The 15455-nt window shown below is 46.5% G+C and overlaps 1 protein-coding gene across 1 annotated transcript in view; it reads right to left on the bottom strand.

Moving 5' to 3' along the window:
- The window catches only part of CSMD2 (CUB and Sushi multiple domains 2), a 621011-nt gene that overhangs the window by 395845 nt on the left and 209711 nt on the right, over positions 1–15455 (bottom strand). The window contains exon 5 of the mRNA XM_011955655.1: positions 12016–12223. Within this exon, the coding sequence (XP_011811045.1) occupies positions 12016–12223 (208 nt within the window). The remainder of the gene's footprint in view (positions 1–12015; positions 12224–15455) is intronic.

Raw genomic sequence — 15455 nt, 5'->3', positions numbered from 1 at the left:
AAAAAAAAAAAAAAAAGAACATGGTGCAACTCCCCCCAGCCTGAGTTCCCACATGTGTGACGATGTGGATCAGAGCCACTCCCATTGGCTCATTACAAATGTGTAACATGAGCAAGAAAGAAATCTTTGTGATATTATACCACTGAGTTTTAGGGGTAATGAAATTTAAAGAAGGAAGTGGCAAGATGTGAGGCTGGGGCAATTACTTTAGGCAAGGGTTAGATCCAGATGGGCCTTGTGTGCCCTATCAAGGGATTGAATTTTATTCTGTAGACAACAGAAGATGATTGAAAGCTTTTGCCTGGGGCTTAGCATGTCAGATCTGCATTTTAATTAAGCCATTCTGGTAGGAGTGAGGAGAATGACTTGGACAGTGCCAATATGCTGGGAGATCACTAAGGAGCCTATTACCTCCCTCAAAGAAGAAAACATGATGGGCTGAATTCAGAAAGTGGTAGAAAGGATGGAAAGATATGGTATATTGGGAGAACTTAGCAATTAATTGAATGTGGCTAGGGAGAGAGAGGGATTAAATAGGGATATTCCCAGATTTCTGGATAACTAGGTAGGGAATGGTACCATAAACTAAGAAAGGACACAGACTGATGATTTTGTGGGTCAATTATGAGCAAAGTTGAGACAACTTAAGTTGGAGATATTGCTAGTCCACCAAAGTGGAGATGTCCATCAGGTAGCTGGCTCTACAGTTTAGCTCAGTGGGTAGGCTGGGCTAGGGAGCCATATTTGGAAGGAAATAGATGGTATCTGAAACCTTGAGAGCAGGTAAGACTACCTTGGGACATGCGTGGAATGAGCAGAGCCGCACAGCAAGAAGGAATGGACATCAAAGGAGACACAGAAGGAATGGCCACAAAGATCCAAGAAGAATCAGAAAGAGTGGCATGAAGGCAAGGAGAAAGCAGAGCCCCCGGGGGAGAAAATGACTGACAGTGTAAAGTAATGCAGAAATGTCCAGAAGGTGAGACCTGAAAAACGCCTTCTGGTGTTGGTAATTGGAAATGGTAGTCTTTGGAATGGGGTAGGGGTGGGGATGGTTATTTGATGATTACCTTTTTTTTTTGAGACAGAGTCTCGTTCTGTTGCCCAGGCTGGAGTGTAGTGGTGTGATCTCGGCTCACTGTAAGCTCCGCCTCCCGGGTTTGCCCCATTCTCCTGCCTCAGCCTCCTGAGTAGCTGGGACTACAGGCTCCTGCCACCACGTCCGGCTAATTTTTTTTTTTTTGTATTTTCAGTAGAGATGGGGTTTCACTGTGTTAGCCAAGATGGTCTCGATCTTCTGATCTCGTGATCTGCACGCCTCAGTCTCCCAAAGTGCTGGGATTACAGGCATGAGTCAGCGCGCCCGGCCCTTTGATGATTATCTTAATGTGAATGATTTCAGGGGGAGGCTGGAGGGTTGAAGAGTGGGAGTGAAGTAGGTAAGGAATGAATGGGGAGAGAAAACTTGAAGGTAGCCAATGTAGACCACTCTTCAAAAAGCTTGGGTGAGAAATTCCCAGGGATGCTAGAGATCTACCTCCTCCATGAAGCCACCTCATTTTGTTCAAAGAAACTTTGCCCTCTCCTTCCCCAAATGACCCAAACTGTTGAGATACACCATATGTGAATTTGAACTGTTGAAGTTTCACCATATGTGAAATGGTGATTTTGCCATTTCATCGGACTGTCATTGCTAGTTTTCTGTGTGAATCCTGCCTCTCTGGTGAGTCTATGGATGTCACTCATCAGCCACTGCATAAAGAGAAACTAGGATGAAAAGAAGTACAGACTGGGCTGGCGTTGTGGCTCACCTGAGGTCAGGAGTTCGAGACCAGCCTGACCAGTATGGTCTCTACTAAACCCCGTCTCTACTAAAAATACAAAAATTAGCTGGGCATGGTGGCACATGCCTGTAGTCCTAGCTACTTGGGAGGCTGAGACAGGAGAAACACTTGAACTCGGGAGGCAGAGGTTGAAGTGAGCCGAGATCATGCCATTGCACTCCAGCCTGGGTGACAGAGCAAGATTCCATCTCAAAAAAAAAAAAGAGAAAGAAAGAAAAGAAAAAAAAAGAACAGACTAAGGGATAGAACCAAAGACTTAACTCAGTCTTGGGAACCTGGGAAGTGGCTGCAACAGCAGGAGAGAGGTAAACCAACGTGAAATGCCGCGTAGGTTAAGTTGAGAGTGAGTGAGTGAGTGGAACAAACATTCGTGGCCAAACATGAAAACGGAGACCAGGAGGGGGTCTTGAACATTTGGAATGAACCAACGTCATTCCAGAAGACAGGTCTTGCCAGAACGAGGGGCTCTGGAGGGCCCAGAACAACTCCTTCCATCTGTCTTAGCGGCACCATCAGGCATCTGGCAGCTCCTCAAGAGAGGTCGAGAACAGCATTTTGTTGTCTGGTGCCCTTCGCAGTCCTGGCACAGGCCTCCTCGCAGACAAGGCACTTAGTACGAACCTGTTGCATGCAGTCAGACCCATGGGGGGCAGGCCAGCTGCCCGACCTCAGCTTCCCATGCAAAGAACTTTGCCAAGTCACAAGCTTTAGCAGAGCCGCTGTGCCCACTGTGACAACACCGGCTCACTTCCTGCTCCTCCCAGCTGTGGCTTTTGTTCTCTTTTTGAGAGCAAGTTCTCACTAGTGGAAGCAAGGAAGTCACACTGATACTCCATAGAGAGTGCTGGAGACTTGGCCTTCACCCCTCTGGACACATTTGTGCCAGCAGCATGCTAAGGCACTAATCTTTTCCTACTGCTCTGCTGCAGAGCTTGTATCCAAGAGATACGGGAGATGAGATTTTAAAGGGCTGGTTATTTATGGCCTGGCTCCTGATGGATACAGCAGATGCAATTTCATGGGCTCCATCAAAAAAAGGACAGTTACTTACTGTGACTTAAAGAGTTGCGATGTGTCAAGGAAGGAGAGAGAAGCAGGGGCGTCACAAGCCCACAGGAAGGCAGGAGGTCTGAGGCTCAGTTAGAATGGGCCTTATTTGCTTACCAGCTCAGCCAACATGGGTTCAGCATCCTTAGTCATGCACCATCTGAGCTGTTTTCTGAGTGTCTCTGCTAGCTTGAGACCTTGACTCTGCCTTGCTCCTGACATCCAAAGAGGAAATCTCGGAGGACAGGTACCAGATCTATGCTACTTCAGGAGCAAATAGGACATTGAAATGATAAGTCTTTACCATATGCAGTTCCCTCTGCCTGGAAGGCTGCTGCCTGGGTTCTTCCCCTGTGACTCCTTCTCAAAAGTCAGGTCTCAGCTTAAATCCTACCCTCCTCAGAGAGGTCAGATTCAGAAGAGGGTCCCCACTGCTGTTATTCTTCATCCTGTTCATTTCCTTTATGACATGTGTCATACTTTTTACATTTATTTTTGAATATTTTACTAACTTCAGTCTCCCCCAAACAGACCGTAAGTTCCACAAAGGCAGAGGCCTTGTCTTCTCCACCATTGCATTCCCAGTGCCAAGCTCAATGTCAAGCAGGAGGAGGGCCTGAGTAGCTTGTTTGAATGACTGAATGATGATAGAGAGATGCTGGTAATGAAGATGAAATGGTAAGATGACAGTGACCATAATGAAGGAGATTTTCCCTATGAAAGATGACGCTGGTGCTCACTGTGAAGATGACTGTTCATGGTCCTGCCAGGGTACTGAACACCAAGCTTTCAGGTATAGCTGTTGATTTCATCTGACCACTGTCACCAGTCTTATCCCAATGACTGTGAATTAGTTACCAAGGGCAGCTGTGTCCCTGCACGTCCAGCCTTATCTTCTTCCTTCTTGCAGCCTTGATTCCCCTATTAGTGCTCATTTTGTGCTGGAGAGACCAACGGGCATCGCCATTCCCCACTCCACCCCAGCCCACTTCTGCTCCTGCGTTCCTCTGTTCAGTACATGGCCCCACCACAGTCATTCAGCCAGAAACTTGGTAATCATCAGCCCCTCCTCCTCTCTACCCCTTCACAGCTGCCTCAGTTCAAGGCTGGATTCTTTTGCCTGCGGAGTTACACAAAAAGTTTTACAGCTGATTTCTGGGCCTTCCTGTTTAAACCACTTAAAATTCAGAGTGATTATTTTACTTCCCTGCTTAAAGTCTCTTAATAGCTTTCCATAGCTTATGGAATCCTCTCTGGCTTATGAACAAGGGGCAGGGTTCTTGCTCCTGGTCCACGCTCCTCCTGTGTTCATTTCGGGTCTCGTGTCCTGCTCTTCCTCCCTTGCTCCTGCACCTGACTTGCAATGCCCCAAACACATCAGGGCTCTTTTAGGCTCCATGCCAATGGCAAAATCTTACCCCTCAGTTCAAATCAAAAATCATCCTGTTGGACTAATTTTTCTGAGCCCTTCCAGCATCACCACCCTCTTACAGGAAGGCTGATGACTTGTTTGAAGGACAGTCTTAGTTTTTGTCTTGCCAGGGCTGCCACTCCCAGCCTGAGTTTTGGGGAGGGCGGAGATCAATGAGGACATCCCTTGGCTACACTGGTGTTGAGGGGTGGGCACATGACTCAGGCTGGTCCACCAAGGTTTATCTGACGGCTTTTGTAGGACCCATTAGGAAAGATATGCTCCCTTTCTGCTGGGATTGCCAAGACAGGTAGGTTATAGGAAGCTGAGGGTGGTCACCTTTACCATCTCTTGGGAAAGCCTGCCTGAGAATGAAACTAACACACAAGAGAGCAAAGCCTCAGGACAGGGAGAAACAATATTTGCATGCCTGGGTCCAGCGCCGCCTGAAGTCAAGTTCTGGACTTTTCAGTTACAGAGGCCAGCACATTCCCTTTGTAGCTTGAGTCAGCTGGAGGTGAGTTTCTATTTCTTAAACCCAAAGAATCCTGGCCATTACATTTCTCCTTATTTCCTAGGGGAACTTCTTTATACCTCTTAGAAAAGCACCTAACACATGATATTGCAAAGCATTTAATTATATTCTGCCTCCTTGCCCCAACTGTGAGCTTCAGGGTCCAGCATGGTGCTTGGCTATTACATAAACATTTGTGGAAGGAATAAATAACTCCTTAGGAACTCAGACTGTGGCTTTGTCCCTCTGGCACCTAGGAGAGCCTCGTTCATAGAAGAGTCTCAATAAATGATTACAGAAAATAAATAGGGGAAAAGTAACAAAGAACGTGAATGAGCTAAACCAATGGTTTGACAAAGTATATGTGAATACATAAATAAGTGGATAGTTATTATTAACAAATCTCCATTGGCGTGCAATTCTCATTCTAACTATATCTGGATCTAAAGGCTCTTAAATGAAATATCTAGTTAAAAGTCGCTGAGATCAAATGGTTCTAGCTGGCTCAACTTCCATGTGTAAAATGCCTAATAACTAAAGCAAGATCGTTCAAGAGGAGAAAGAGTGTTGCTAGCAAAATTTGCAAAGTGAACTTCTGCAGAATACACAGGAGTTTTTGTATCGCCACCTACAAAAACAAAAGCAAACGAATGAAGGGAACGAAGTGAAGCAAACCCATCAAAGCTCTAAGAACATGAAAAGGAGGGATGAAATTAAGGAAATTTAATGATGAAACTCAAAGGGGTTAGTTGCTGGACCTAGAGAGTAGTTTGAGCCTGGTTTCCAGGGAAATTCTCTTTCCAAAAACAGCCAAAGTCTACCCAGTGGCCACAGGGCCAGGATCTGGGAAGTCCAGACAGATAGAGCAGGCATTCTATTCCTCTGCAGGTAGAGGGAGATGCCTAGGCTCACAGGTAGATGCCAGAGTCCCGGGGTGGGTGCATGGTGGAGAGCATCTTCCTTAGAGAATTTCTGGGACTATTTCTTCTTGGACTGCCTTCCAGGGATCAAGGAACTCCCACACTTTGGCCTGGAGGACTAGGCAGAAGCCCTAGAAGAATGCTCTTCCCAACACCTCATCTCCTATATTAAAATGGTATGCATCCTTCTCGACCTGTCTCAAGTGCAGCCTCTGCCTTGAGGCCTTGGTCTCCTGCCCCAGGACAGTGTTCTCTTCTGAGCCCTGGAAGGTGCTCTCCTCTCTTTTTCTACTTTGAATGCTTGGTGGAGTTTGTTGGCACACAAGTCTGTGGGGACTGGGCCTGGGAGTGTGGTGACATAGAGAACAGGCAGGCAGAGCCCATTCAGGGTGATCAGAGTGAAATAGATATAAAGGAAAGTCAATGTACAGTGGCCAGGGCAAGGAAGAGAGGCTGGGAACCACTGGTCAAAACTGACCCACAGAGTCACAGCCAAGGAAATTGGAGGGGCAGAGGTTTGTTCCAGGATCTACACAGAAACCCCATGGGTGGGAAGGAGCTTTGGATGTCTGCCAAACCATACACACCCCACAAACATTCCTGAGGCTGGCACTTCCACTGGCCCCCAAGACAAGGGTGGCTTCAATTCTGAGTGCAGGTCAGACTCTGCCTGCCTGCCTTCCCTGTTGTAGGAAGAAATTGCCCCCTGGGGAGGGGCAGAGGAAAGAAGGAGAGAAGAAGGCCCCCCAGTAGAACCCTCCAATCACATGGTCCAGAGAGAGCGAGGGGGGCCAGGAAGAGATACCCTTCCTGTTTCTGGTAGTTGTCTCCTGCATGCCTTCTCCATACTTATGGTCCCCATCCCCCTACTCTGTGAGCACCCCAGTGCAGGGTCTGTGCCTGACTCACTATGGAGTGCCTCTGCTTTCCTAGTCCTGCACAGAGCGATTAGTGAGAGCTGCATTGGTAGAATCCCCTCCCCTCCCTTCCCCTCCCCTCCCCTCTCCTCTCCTCTCCTCTCCTTTCCTTTCCTTCTTTCTTTCTTGACAGAGTCTTACTCTGTCTCCTGGGCTGGAGAACAGTGGCACAATCTCAGCTCACTGCAGCCTCTACCTCCAGGGCTCAGGTGATTCTCCCACCTCAGCCTCCTGAGTAGCAGCTACTACAGGTGTGTGCCACCACATCCACCTAATTTTTGTATTTCTTGCAGAGACAGGTTTATGCATGTTGCCCAGGCTCATCTTGAACTCCTAGACTCAAGTGATCCACCCACCTCAGCCTCCCAAAGTGTTGGGATTACAGGTGTGAGTCACCGCATCCGGCCCTCTTCTGCTTTTCCAACAAAGCAGCTAACTGGCCAGTCTGGGGCTAGATCTAGGCACAGAAGTGATGCTACCCGTAACATGCTTGCCAAGTGCAGCTCTGGGAAGATAGTTTCAACAAAATCACTGTCCCCTCTTCTGACTTTTGCAAGGACATCCTCCAGTCTCACCCAGAGATTCTCCTCACATTAACCTTCTTTGAGTTTCCAGGCAATTCCCCTGGAAGCTAGATAGAGCCAGGCCAGCCAGGCTGTGCCTTTCTGCTGGTGAGATGCCACTGGGCTGGAAAGCTCATATGTTGACTTCAGTGGGACCACCAAAAATGAGGTCAACAAGGCTATGAATTGCTGCGGTTGCCTCATCTTACTTTTTCTTCTCAAAGCCTCATCCCAGGAGTATTGTACCTATGGTAAGCCAGGCAGCAGTTGCCACATTTTGCACTCTCAAGATGCTTTGTAGGTTGGTATACTGAGACCCATTTTTCAGATGCGGAAACAGACTCAGAATAGCTGGTAAATATCCTAAGATGACACAACTACTGAGAGGTGGCTGGTTTTGAGCCCAAGTCTATCTGCCGATTCCCAAGCCTGCCCCCTTCCCAGTTCGATGCCATGGTGCAGGCTTGATATCTAATTCCAGAGAAACTGCACAAACTTCCTCTCCCATATTCTAGGAGAGGATGTCTGGCTTTCCCTCCTTTCTTTTAGTCTGGGGAAGGTTCTGGAGAGACTCAGATGGAGAGCGTTGGGTATGAGGCAGAGGAAGGAGGAGACAGATTCTAGATCTAGTGGCTTCTCAGGGGTCTTCACTTTGCTGATTTGCTCCACCAACGGAGAGGCCAGTTCTGTGATGGGCTGGTGACCACTTGTACTCAGTATAACGTGATCCCAATATCCTCCAGGGACCTACATCCCCATATTGTTAAAAGGATCTTCTGTATTGCCAGTCCCAGTCCTTCAAAAAAGTCCTGGGGCCTCAGGAGGAAGCTTAGCAAAGGTGAGAGTGTTTCCTTAGAACGTGATGGAAAGGAATGGAGCTCCATGATGGTCAGAGCCAAGTGACTGGGTCAGAGCAGAGCAGAGAAGGAAGACCCACCACCTCCACCCTCCAGCAGGGTCAGTGAGAGAAAATCTGGCTCCTATATTGAACTGGAAATGGAACTGTGTGCGAGGAGGGGCAGGTGTGTACATGTGCTTAAGGTGGTCTGGGGGCAGGGGATGACTTGGTGATGTGAATTTGGCAGTGACTTGGAAAGGTATGTGTCAGAGATGATTTGGCAGTGTGTGTGTGTGTTTGTGTATGTGTTGGGGTGAGGGTTGCAAACATGTATGTGTAGTCAGGGTATAATACCCATTCTTCTTTGTGGGTTGTAATCCTCAGTCAGTCAAAGCCCAGCTTTTGCTCATGGTCACACATACAAAAATGCAATTAACTTTTAGGGGGAGTTAAGTCTAAAATACTAGCGAATCTCTCAACATGTCAGAGCTACAGGGTCCAGTGCTCACCATAGTAACAGCTTTTTCCTGTTCAAAACACGTATTGTTGGATTCCCAAAGGCTGGTCCAGGACCACCAAAACAGGGAGAATTGGTCCACTGATTGCTGCATATATACTGTTGGACACTCCGGTGATGGGCATGCACTGTTATTTATGTGTGCTCCCCCCACCTTATCTTTCATGATGTCAGCACAACACTTCCAATTGATTACTTCCTGCCACAGTTTTGGCTTTGAATTGTCCTTTGTTTTATGAATAATATTCTGAGGAGTTGGCAGGTTTTCTTCTAACATCCTTACTTGGCAAAATAAAAAATGACCAATCCCATGTTTCGCCAATTGTTTGGAAATTCTACTAGTCCAGAAGCCCTAATTTAAACTCTCCTGTTGCTATCCCATTTAGGGGGAGGAGTAGAGTAGGGAAACTGAGTCAGGGCGATTGCATGCCACTGGCCCTTCTGAATCAGTGGGAACCTGTTATCTGGTAACGGAGGTAGTGGATGTTTTTTCTCTCAAAGGAATTCCTGTCTTCTTGATAGGTGAAGGGGGTGCCCAGTTGTCCAAATCCATCTTTGCTAACAGGATTTGTTGTTTTTATATGCCTTGGCACAGAATGCAAGAGAACAGCCTGAAATCTTAATGTATGCTTACAAAAGCAGTATACTCATAAACCAGCAGCATCAAACTTTTACAGGAATCCAGGGATCCATAAAGGAGAGGGGCAAGGGAGAGAGCTGATTCTTCCCACACATACGTCCTGAGCCTCCAAGTTTGTTTATCCATAATTGCTATGCAAGTATAAATTAGAACAACAAATGCATCCTGCCTGGCAGTGGTGACACCAACCCTGTAAATAATTATAATTTAATCTTATAGCAAAGAGTTCTGAATGACTCCCCTAACAATTTCCTCTGCTTAATTCCTTCCCCACTGAGTGACTTAATAGGAAAAGGAACTCTTTCAGATTTGTTTCACTCTAAAAGTTTGGACAATGTGTAGACTCACACCTGGAGGGCAGAAGCTATAGGAGACCATTTGGCCCACGGATGAACAAGTGAGTCAAAAAGGCCTTGGGACTGGAAGAGAGGGAACTGGCAAGGATATTCATCTTGGCACCTGTTTATAGAAGTGAAAACCTGGGAACCACCTAACAAGAAGTTTGATGAATAAACTATGCTACAGACTTACAAGGGAATGCTACATAGCCCGGAAAACCCATGACAGATATCGCATGTTAATAGCATAATAGTATGCTGTCATGGCTTGGAAGACCGGCTTTAGTATCAAACTAACCTGGGATTGAATCCCAGCTCTGCTCCTTACTCACCAGTGTGATCTCAAGCAGGTAGTATAAACTCTCTGGGCCTCATTTTCCTCTTTTGTAAAATGAGGAAAACTATGCTACCTATTCATAGAATTTTTATAAAGATGAAATGAAATTATAGCTCTAAAGAACTTATAACCTATCTGGCACATATTGGCAGTAAAGGGTCAGCAAATGATATTACTATCAGACCTTGTATATTTTGGAGGCATCTGTGATGGTACAGGAAAAAATTTCATGACACAATGATTAGCTAAAAATATATAACTACAGATATTTTTCGATCCTAATTTGGTAATATTAAAATATATACAAATAGCCAGCTAGCTTGACCTTGGCCAAGAAAAAAGGTCAAAGGGGAATACGTCAAAATTTTAATAATTTTAATTTTTCCATACCTTTGTCGATTTTCCATGTTTTCTACAAGGACCATATGCATTACATTTACAATCAGTAAACAGGTATTTTACAAAAAGAGGCAGAGGTCCAAGGGTCTTCACACTGGGCAGGTCATCAGGATTCCAGTTGAGTGAAGACTCACCTAAACCTTCAACCCAACTCCTAGCAAAAAATCACCAGCTTTTACTCTTGGACTAGTTTATAGACTGTCAACCCCCACAGAGCAGGTTGTCCTCATTCACCTGTGCTTCTCTCAGCCCTCTGACCAGGGTAGGAAATGACCTGGCCAGTTTCCTGTGACAAGCTAGCAGTGACACTGGGGTCTTTTGACTCCCATGTCGGCTCACCTTCCACTGCACCAGGAAACTTGAGTTTTCTGGTTACACTAGTTCCCAAATCTGAGCCTATATTTGGGAAGAATCCATTCCCCCTTTATCCCTCTTAAATATTTAACAGTCACACTTGGCTCCTACCATGGTTTGTCTGATTTTCTTACCTAATAGACAATGAGCTCCTTAAAAAACCATGTCTCACTCAACTGGTGTTCCTACCACCATGAAACCCGGCACAGGGAAGGTGTGCAATAAATGTGCCCCATTCCCCTCCTTTCCTCCTCTCCCTCCTATCTTCCTCCTCCCTACTCCCACTGACTGCCATGTCTCTGTCTTCTCTGACTCTTGCAGACACCCACTTTCTGCTCCGCTCAGAATCCTCAGTGACACCTCCTCCCACTCCTATCCCCTCCGTCCATCCACTCCTGGAGCGTGGCCCCACCAGACCCGGCCTGGCCCAGCCCTGCACCCAGGGCCTCCACCAGAACTGCTATTCCCACCAAGGTGCCCCCTGGGAGCCAACGCCACGATGCCCACCTGATGCCAGGAAGTGGAATCCCCACCTTCAGCTGACACCATGCAGCAACTAAGGCTCCAATGATGCCCCATCCTTGCCTGAAGTACACCTGGACATATGCTTCTATTGGCTCCTGATGTGCTAACAAAAGTCCTCCTGATAACACAGCCACAATGAGAATACAAGAGTGTTCCAAATGCCACAATACCACTTGTGATGCTTGTCACCCAAATAGGAAGCCAGATACTTCCTTAAGCCATGCTCAGTTTGAGCACATCCTGCAAGCCCAAGTCCAGGAGACAAGACACGATGGCTGTAAGTCTTCAATAACTCACATCCTTCCTAACCCATCAACAACCAAGACTCTCCACGGAGCACACTACAGAAGAGCCTGCACTTTTTAGCCCTTCAGACACTGAGACATAATGCCTTTCTGATGTCTCAGGACCCTTGGAGTGGGAAGAATTAAGACTAAAAATGTTCTTGTGTCAGCAATGGTCACTTATGGTTCTAGTCCCTTTTTGGATGCTATGCATATGTCTTCCAGAAATGGAACAATATTTCAAATCATTTTACTAGACCTTGTCCACATCCTGAGACCAGAACATTTTTAGTGTTAATGCAAGTTATTCAACCAAGACCCATCATAAAATTCTTCAGCAAGAACATGTTTCAAATCAGGTATCGAAATCACTATAAAAATTATCCCAGCTCTAAAAATATGTAGTGCTTTTTCATTAGGATGAGATGAAAGGACTGTAACAGTAGGTATACGGAAGAGGCTAAGAGGCCTCTGGCTGTGGGTCCAGGCACTGAGGAGACTGTAAGCATCCTAGTAATTCACAGTTGCAGAGAATAGGGTAGGAAATGAAGGGGATGTTGTGCTTACCAGAGGGAGGAGCCTTCCGTCCCAGTGACTTCCAGAAAGTCGTAACCATCCTCCAGCTGGAAGTCAATAAAGACCAGGGCGATGGTGTCTCCCAGCTCAGCCAGGATGGTCCATGTGCAGTCGGCATTGTTATGGTACTCCGAGGGGAAGTGGGGGCTGGAGATGATGCCACTCTGGCCCCGCAGGGTCCCACCACAGGCATCATCAGCTGTGGGCACAGAGACAAGAGGCTCACATGAGTAGTCTGGTTTTCAAGCCCCTAGCACTCACCATGGGCTTTACCTGCAATACATCCTTCTGTCTCCCAAGAGTGCAATTCACAGTTTGAGGATATAGATAAAGCAGCAAATGACTTTGTTTGGATGAGTCCATCTGAGAAGCCTTAACAGAGGAAGTGTCATTAGAGCTGGGTTTTGATGAATGAGTAGGAGTTCACTAGATAGAGAAGAAAGGGAAGGACATTTAAGGGAAGAAGGAACTAAAAATGGTCATAAGCAGAGAAATATGAATGTGCAAGGCATGTCTAAGATAAACAGCTCTAGATGGCTCATCACAGGGTAAAAAAGAGGAATAATATAAGATAGTAATGGCATGTAGGAGAAGTCACAAGGCAGAGAGCACCGAGCCAAAAAGATTTGGAGACAGGGGAGTGCATTGGAAAGGAAATGGATTTTAGGGTAAGAAAGGTCTAGATTTGAATTTAGGCTCCACAATTTCCCAGCCACCTGCATAACTTTGGGAAATTTATTTTTTTAAGCCTCAGTTTGCTTCTCTGTTATGATAACTGAATTAGGTAGTTAATGTGACAGTAACCAGTATTAGCCAGTGACTGACATGTGGTAGATGCTAATGCAAATTTCTCCTTTTTCCTTCCATTTCATCTTAAGGATCAAAGGCAGTGAAGAAATATGACTAAACTTGCACTTTAGAAAGAACACTGGCCATGGTATAAAGGAGGTCTGAGTCAGGGAAGCACATCACATGCTCCTGGTATCACCAAAGTCACCAAAGTCCACGTGAGGCTGGATGAGATCAAGCTAAGGTCATGTGGAGGGTGGGAAAGGATTTATTTGAGAGATATTCAGGAAGGAGAATCTCCAGGAATCAGCAACTAGGAGGTATAAAATCCCATGTTGCTGGTATAAACATCTGGATGTGTGAAAGGTGCTATTTCTTGAGGCAGAAAACCCAGGAAGGGAGCTCCTTGTGATATGGAAGGCAACCAGGAGTTCAGTTTTGGACACGTAGAAGTGGGTATGTCTGTGAGGCCTCCAATGGTGAGATCAGATTAACAGATCTATAGGAGCTATCTGGGCTACCATATCTTCTTTAGCAGTTCTGAACTATTCTTATTAATGTTCTTTACAAGGTCAAGACAATCATGAGCCAACTCATAGCATTTCTCACTGCTAACTTCTAAGTTTGTATGAGTGCAGAAATGTCAGAAATACACCTACTCTCCCAGAGTGGGTGCTTATGAAAGTTTCCCTCCTACACCCATTAACTGAGCACCTACTGTGGGCCAAATACTAGGTAGGGCCAGCACTACAATGTGAAAAGCTTGATTTCCTCTCTGCCCTCAAGTTCTTCTGAGAGAAGTGGGCAGGCAAGCCAGCAATGGCAACACAGAATAGTTATGTCGGGGATGCTCAAGGCGCAGTGATAGCACATAGGTAGGAAGGGCTTTATGGACGAGACAGAATTTGTAATAATATTCATTCACTCACTCATTCATTCATTCATTCATTCATTAAACAAATGCTAACTGAGCACCTACTATGTGTCAGCTACTGTTCTAGGTGCTGGGGATTCAGCTGTGAATAAAACAAAAATTCCTGTCCTCCCAGAGCTTACATTCTGATGAGAAGGATAAAGACAACTCCAAGATAAATAATTAACTCTATGGTAAATGAAGTGGTAAGTGCAGAGGAAAATGGGGTGTCTGGTGTTGGAAGTGGGGGTATGAACATTTCAGAAAGGGTGGTCAGGAAAGACCCCACTGAGAAGTTGACATTTGAACCAAGACTTGAAGGAATGAGAGAGGGAGTCACATGGTTATCTGGAGGAAGAGCATTCACAGCAGATGGAACAGTAAATGCAAAGGCCACAGGGTACAGAGGCCTGGCACCATTTAAGAGCATCAAGAGACCCAAGGGCTGGGTGCGGTGGCTCACGCCTGTAATCCCAGCACTTTGGGAGGCCGAGGCGGGTGGATGAAATAGCTTGATCTCATCCAGCCTCACCTGGACTTTGGTGACTTTGGTGATACCAGGAGCATGCGATGTGCTTCCCTGAGGTCAGCAGTTTGAGACCAGCTAGGCCAACATGGTGAAACCCTATCTCTACTAAAAATACAAAAAAAAAAAATAGCTGGGCATAGTGGTGGGCACCTGTAGTCCCAGCTACTCAGGAGGCTGAGGCAGAAGAATCACTTGAACCCAGGAGATGGAGGTTGCAGTGAGCCGAGATTGTGCCACTGCACTCCAGCCTGGGGAATAAGAGAGGAACACCGTCTAAAAAGAGAGAGAGAGAGAGAGAGAGAGAGGGACCCAAGGGGCTGGAATGCAGGAAAAAGAAGGAAAGTGGCAGGAGATGAGGTTAGCAGAGGCAGGACTACCGAGCTAAGAGGCAGGGCGACCTGAGAGGCCAGTGTAAGGATGTGGACTTTTACTTAGAATGAGTTGAGAAGCCAGTGGAGGGTTCTGGGCTGAGGATGATATGATGTCATTTGTGTATTAACAGGATCCCTTGGGATACCATGTAGCTAGCAGACCTAAGAGAGCAAAGGAAGAAGCTGGGGGCCTCTTGAAGCTACCACGATAATCCAGTGAGAGGCGATGGTGGCTTAGACCAGGTGGTAACAGTGAGACATAGTCAGAGTCTGGCTTCGTTTCCAACACTGAGCTGGCAGCATACATCAGCTGAGGGCTGCCTGCCTGGTAGACCTCAGGGGAGAGGGTGTTTTAGGCAGAAAAACAGCAAGGACAGTTGAAGTTGGGGATTGTGGCATGTTTAGGAACTTATTAGGCAGGACCATGTGAACTGAAAGGGACATGTAGAGATGACAGAGCTGGGCTGGGCAGAAGGCAAGAGCTGGACTGTGAAGGTCCTTGAATGCCAAGTAGAGGAGCTGAGGTTCTATTCTCCTCCCCTCTTCCTGCTTTGCTACCCCCAACCCAGCTGCCCAGGCCCCAGGAAGCAGGAAGGGAGAGAAGGTAGGCAAGATTGGCCTTGCTTGGCTTTAAATCCAGTTTAGTGGTGCTGCTGATTTGTTTTATCAAGTTGCACAGTATTTCTGCCTTGAGTATCTCTCTGGCAGGAGGCTATGATGTCTGACATCTGAGGCAGAGTTTGTCTCCTTCTGATGTAAATAAATTCACCGTGAACATTACCAGGGAGATAAGCCACAGGAGCTAGCCAACAAACGGGAGATTTGTCAA

This window comes from Colobus angolensis, unplaced genomic scaffold (genome assembly GCF_000951035.1).
Source record: "Colobus angolensis palliatus isolate OR3802 unplaced genomic scaffold, Cang.pa_1.0 Scaffold4, whole genome shotgun sequence".
Taxonomy (NCBI): Eukaryota; Metazoa; Chordata; class Mammalia; order Primates; family Cercopithecidae; genus Colobus; species Colobus angolensis.
The sequence above is the reverse complement of the archived record's forward strand: the minus strand, read 5'-3'. Positions and strand labels throughout refer to the sequence as shown.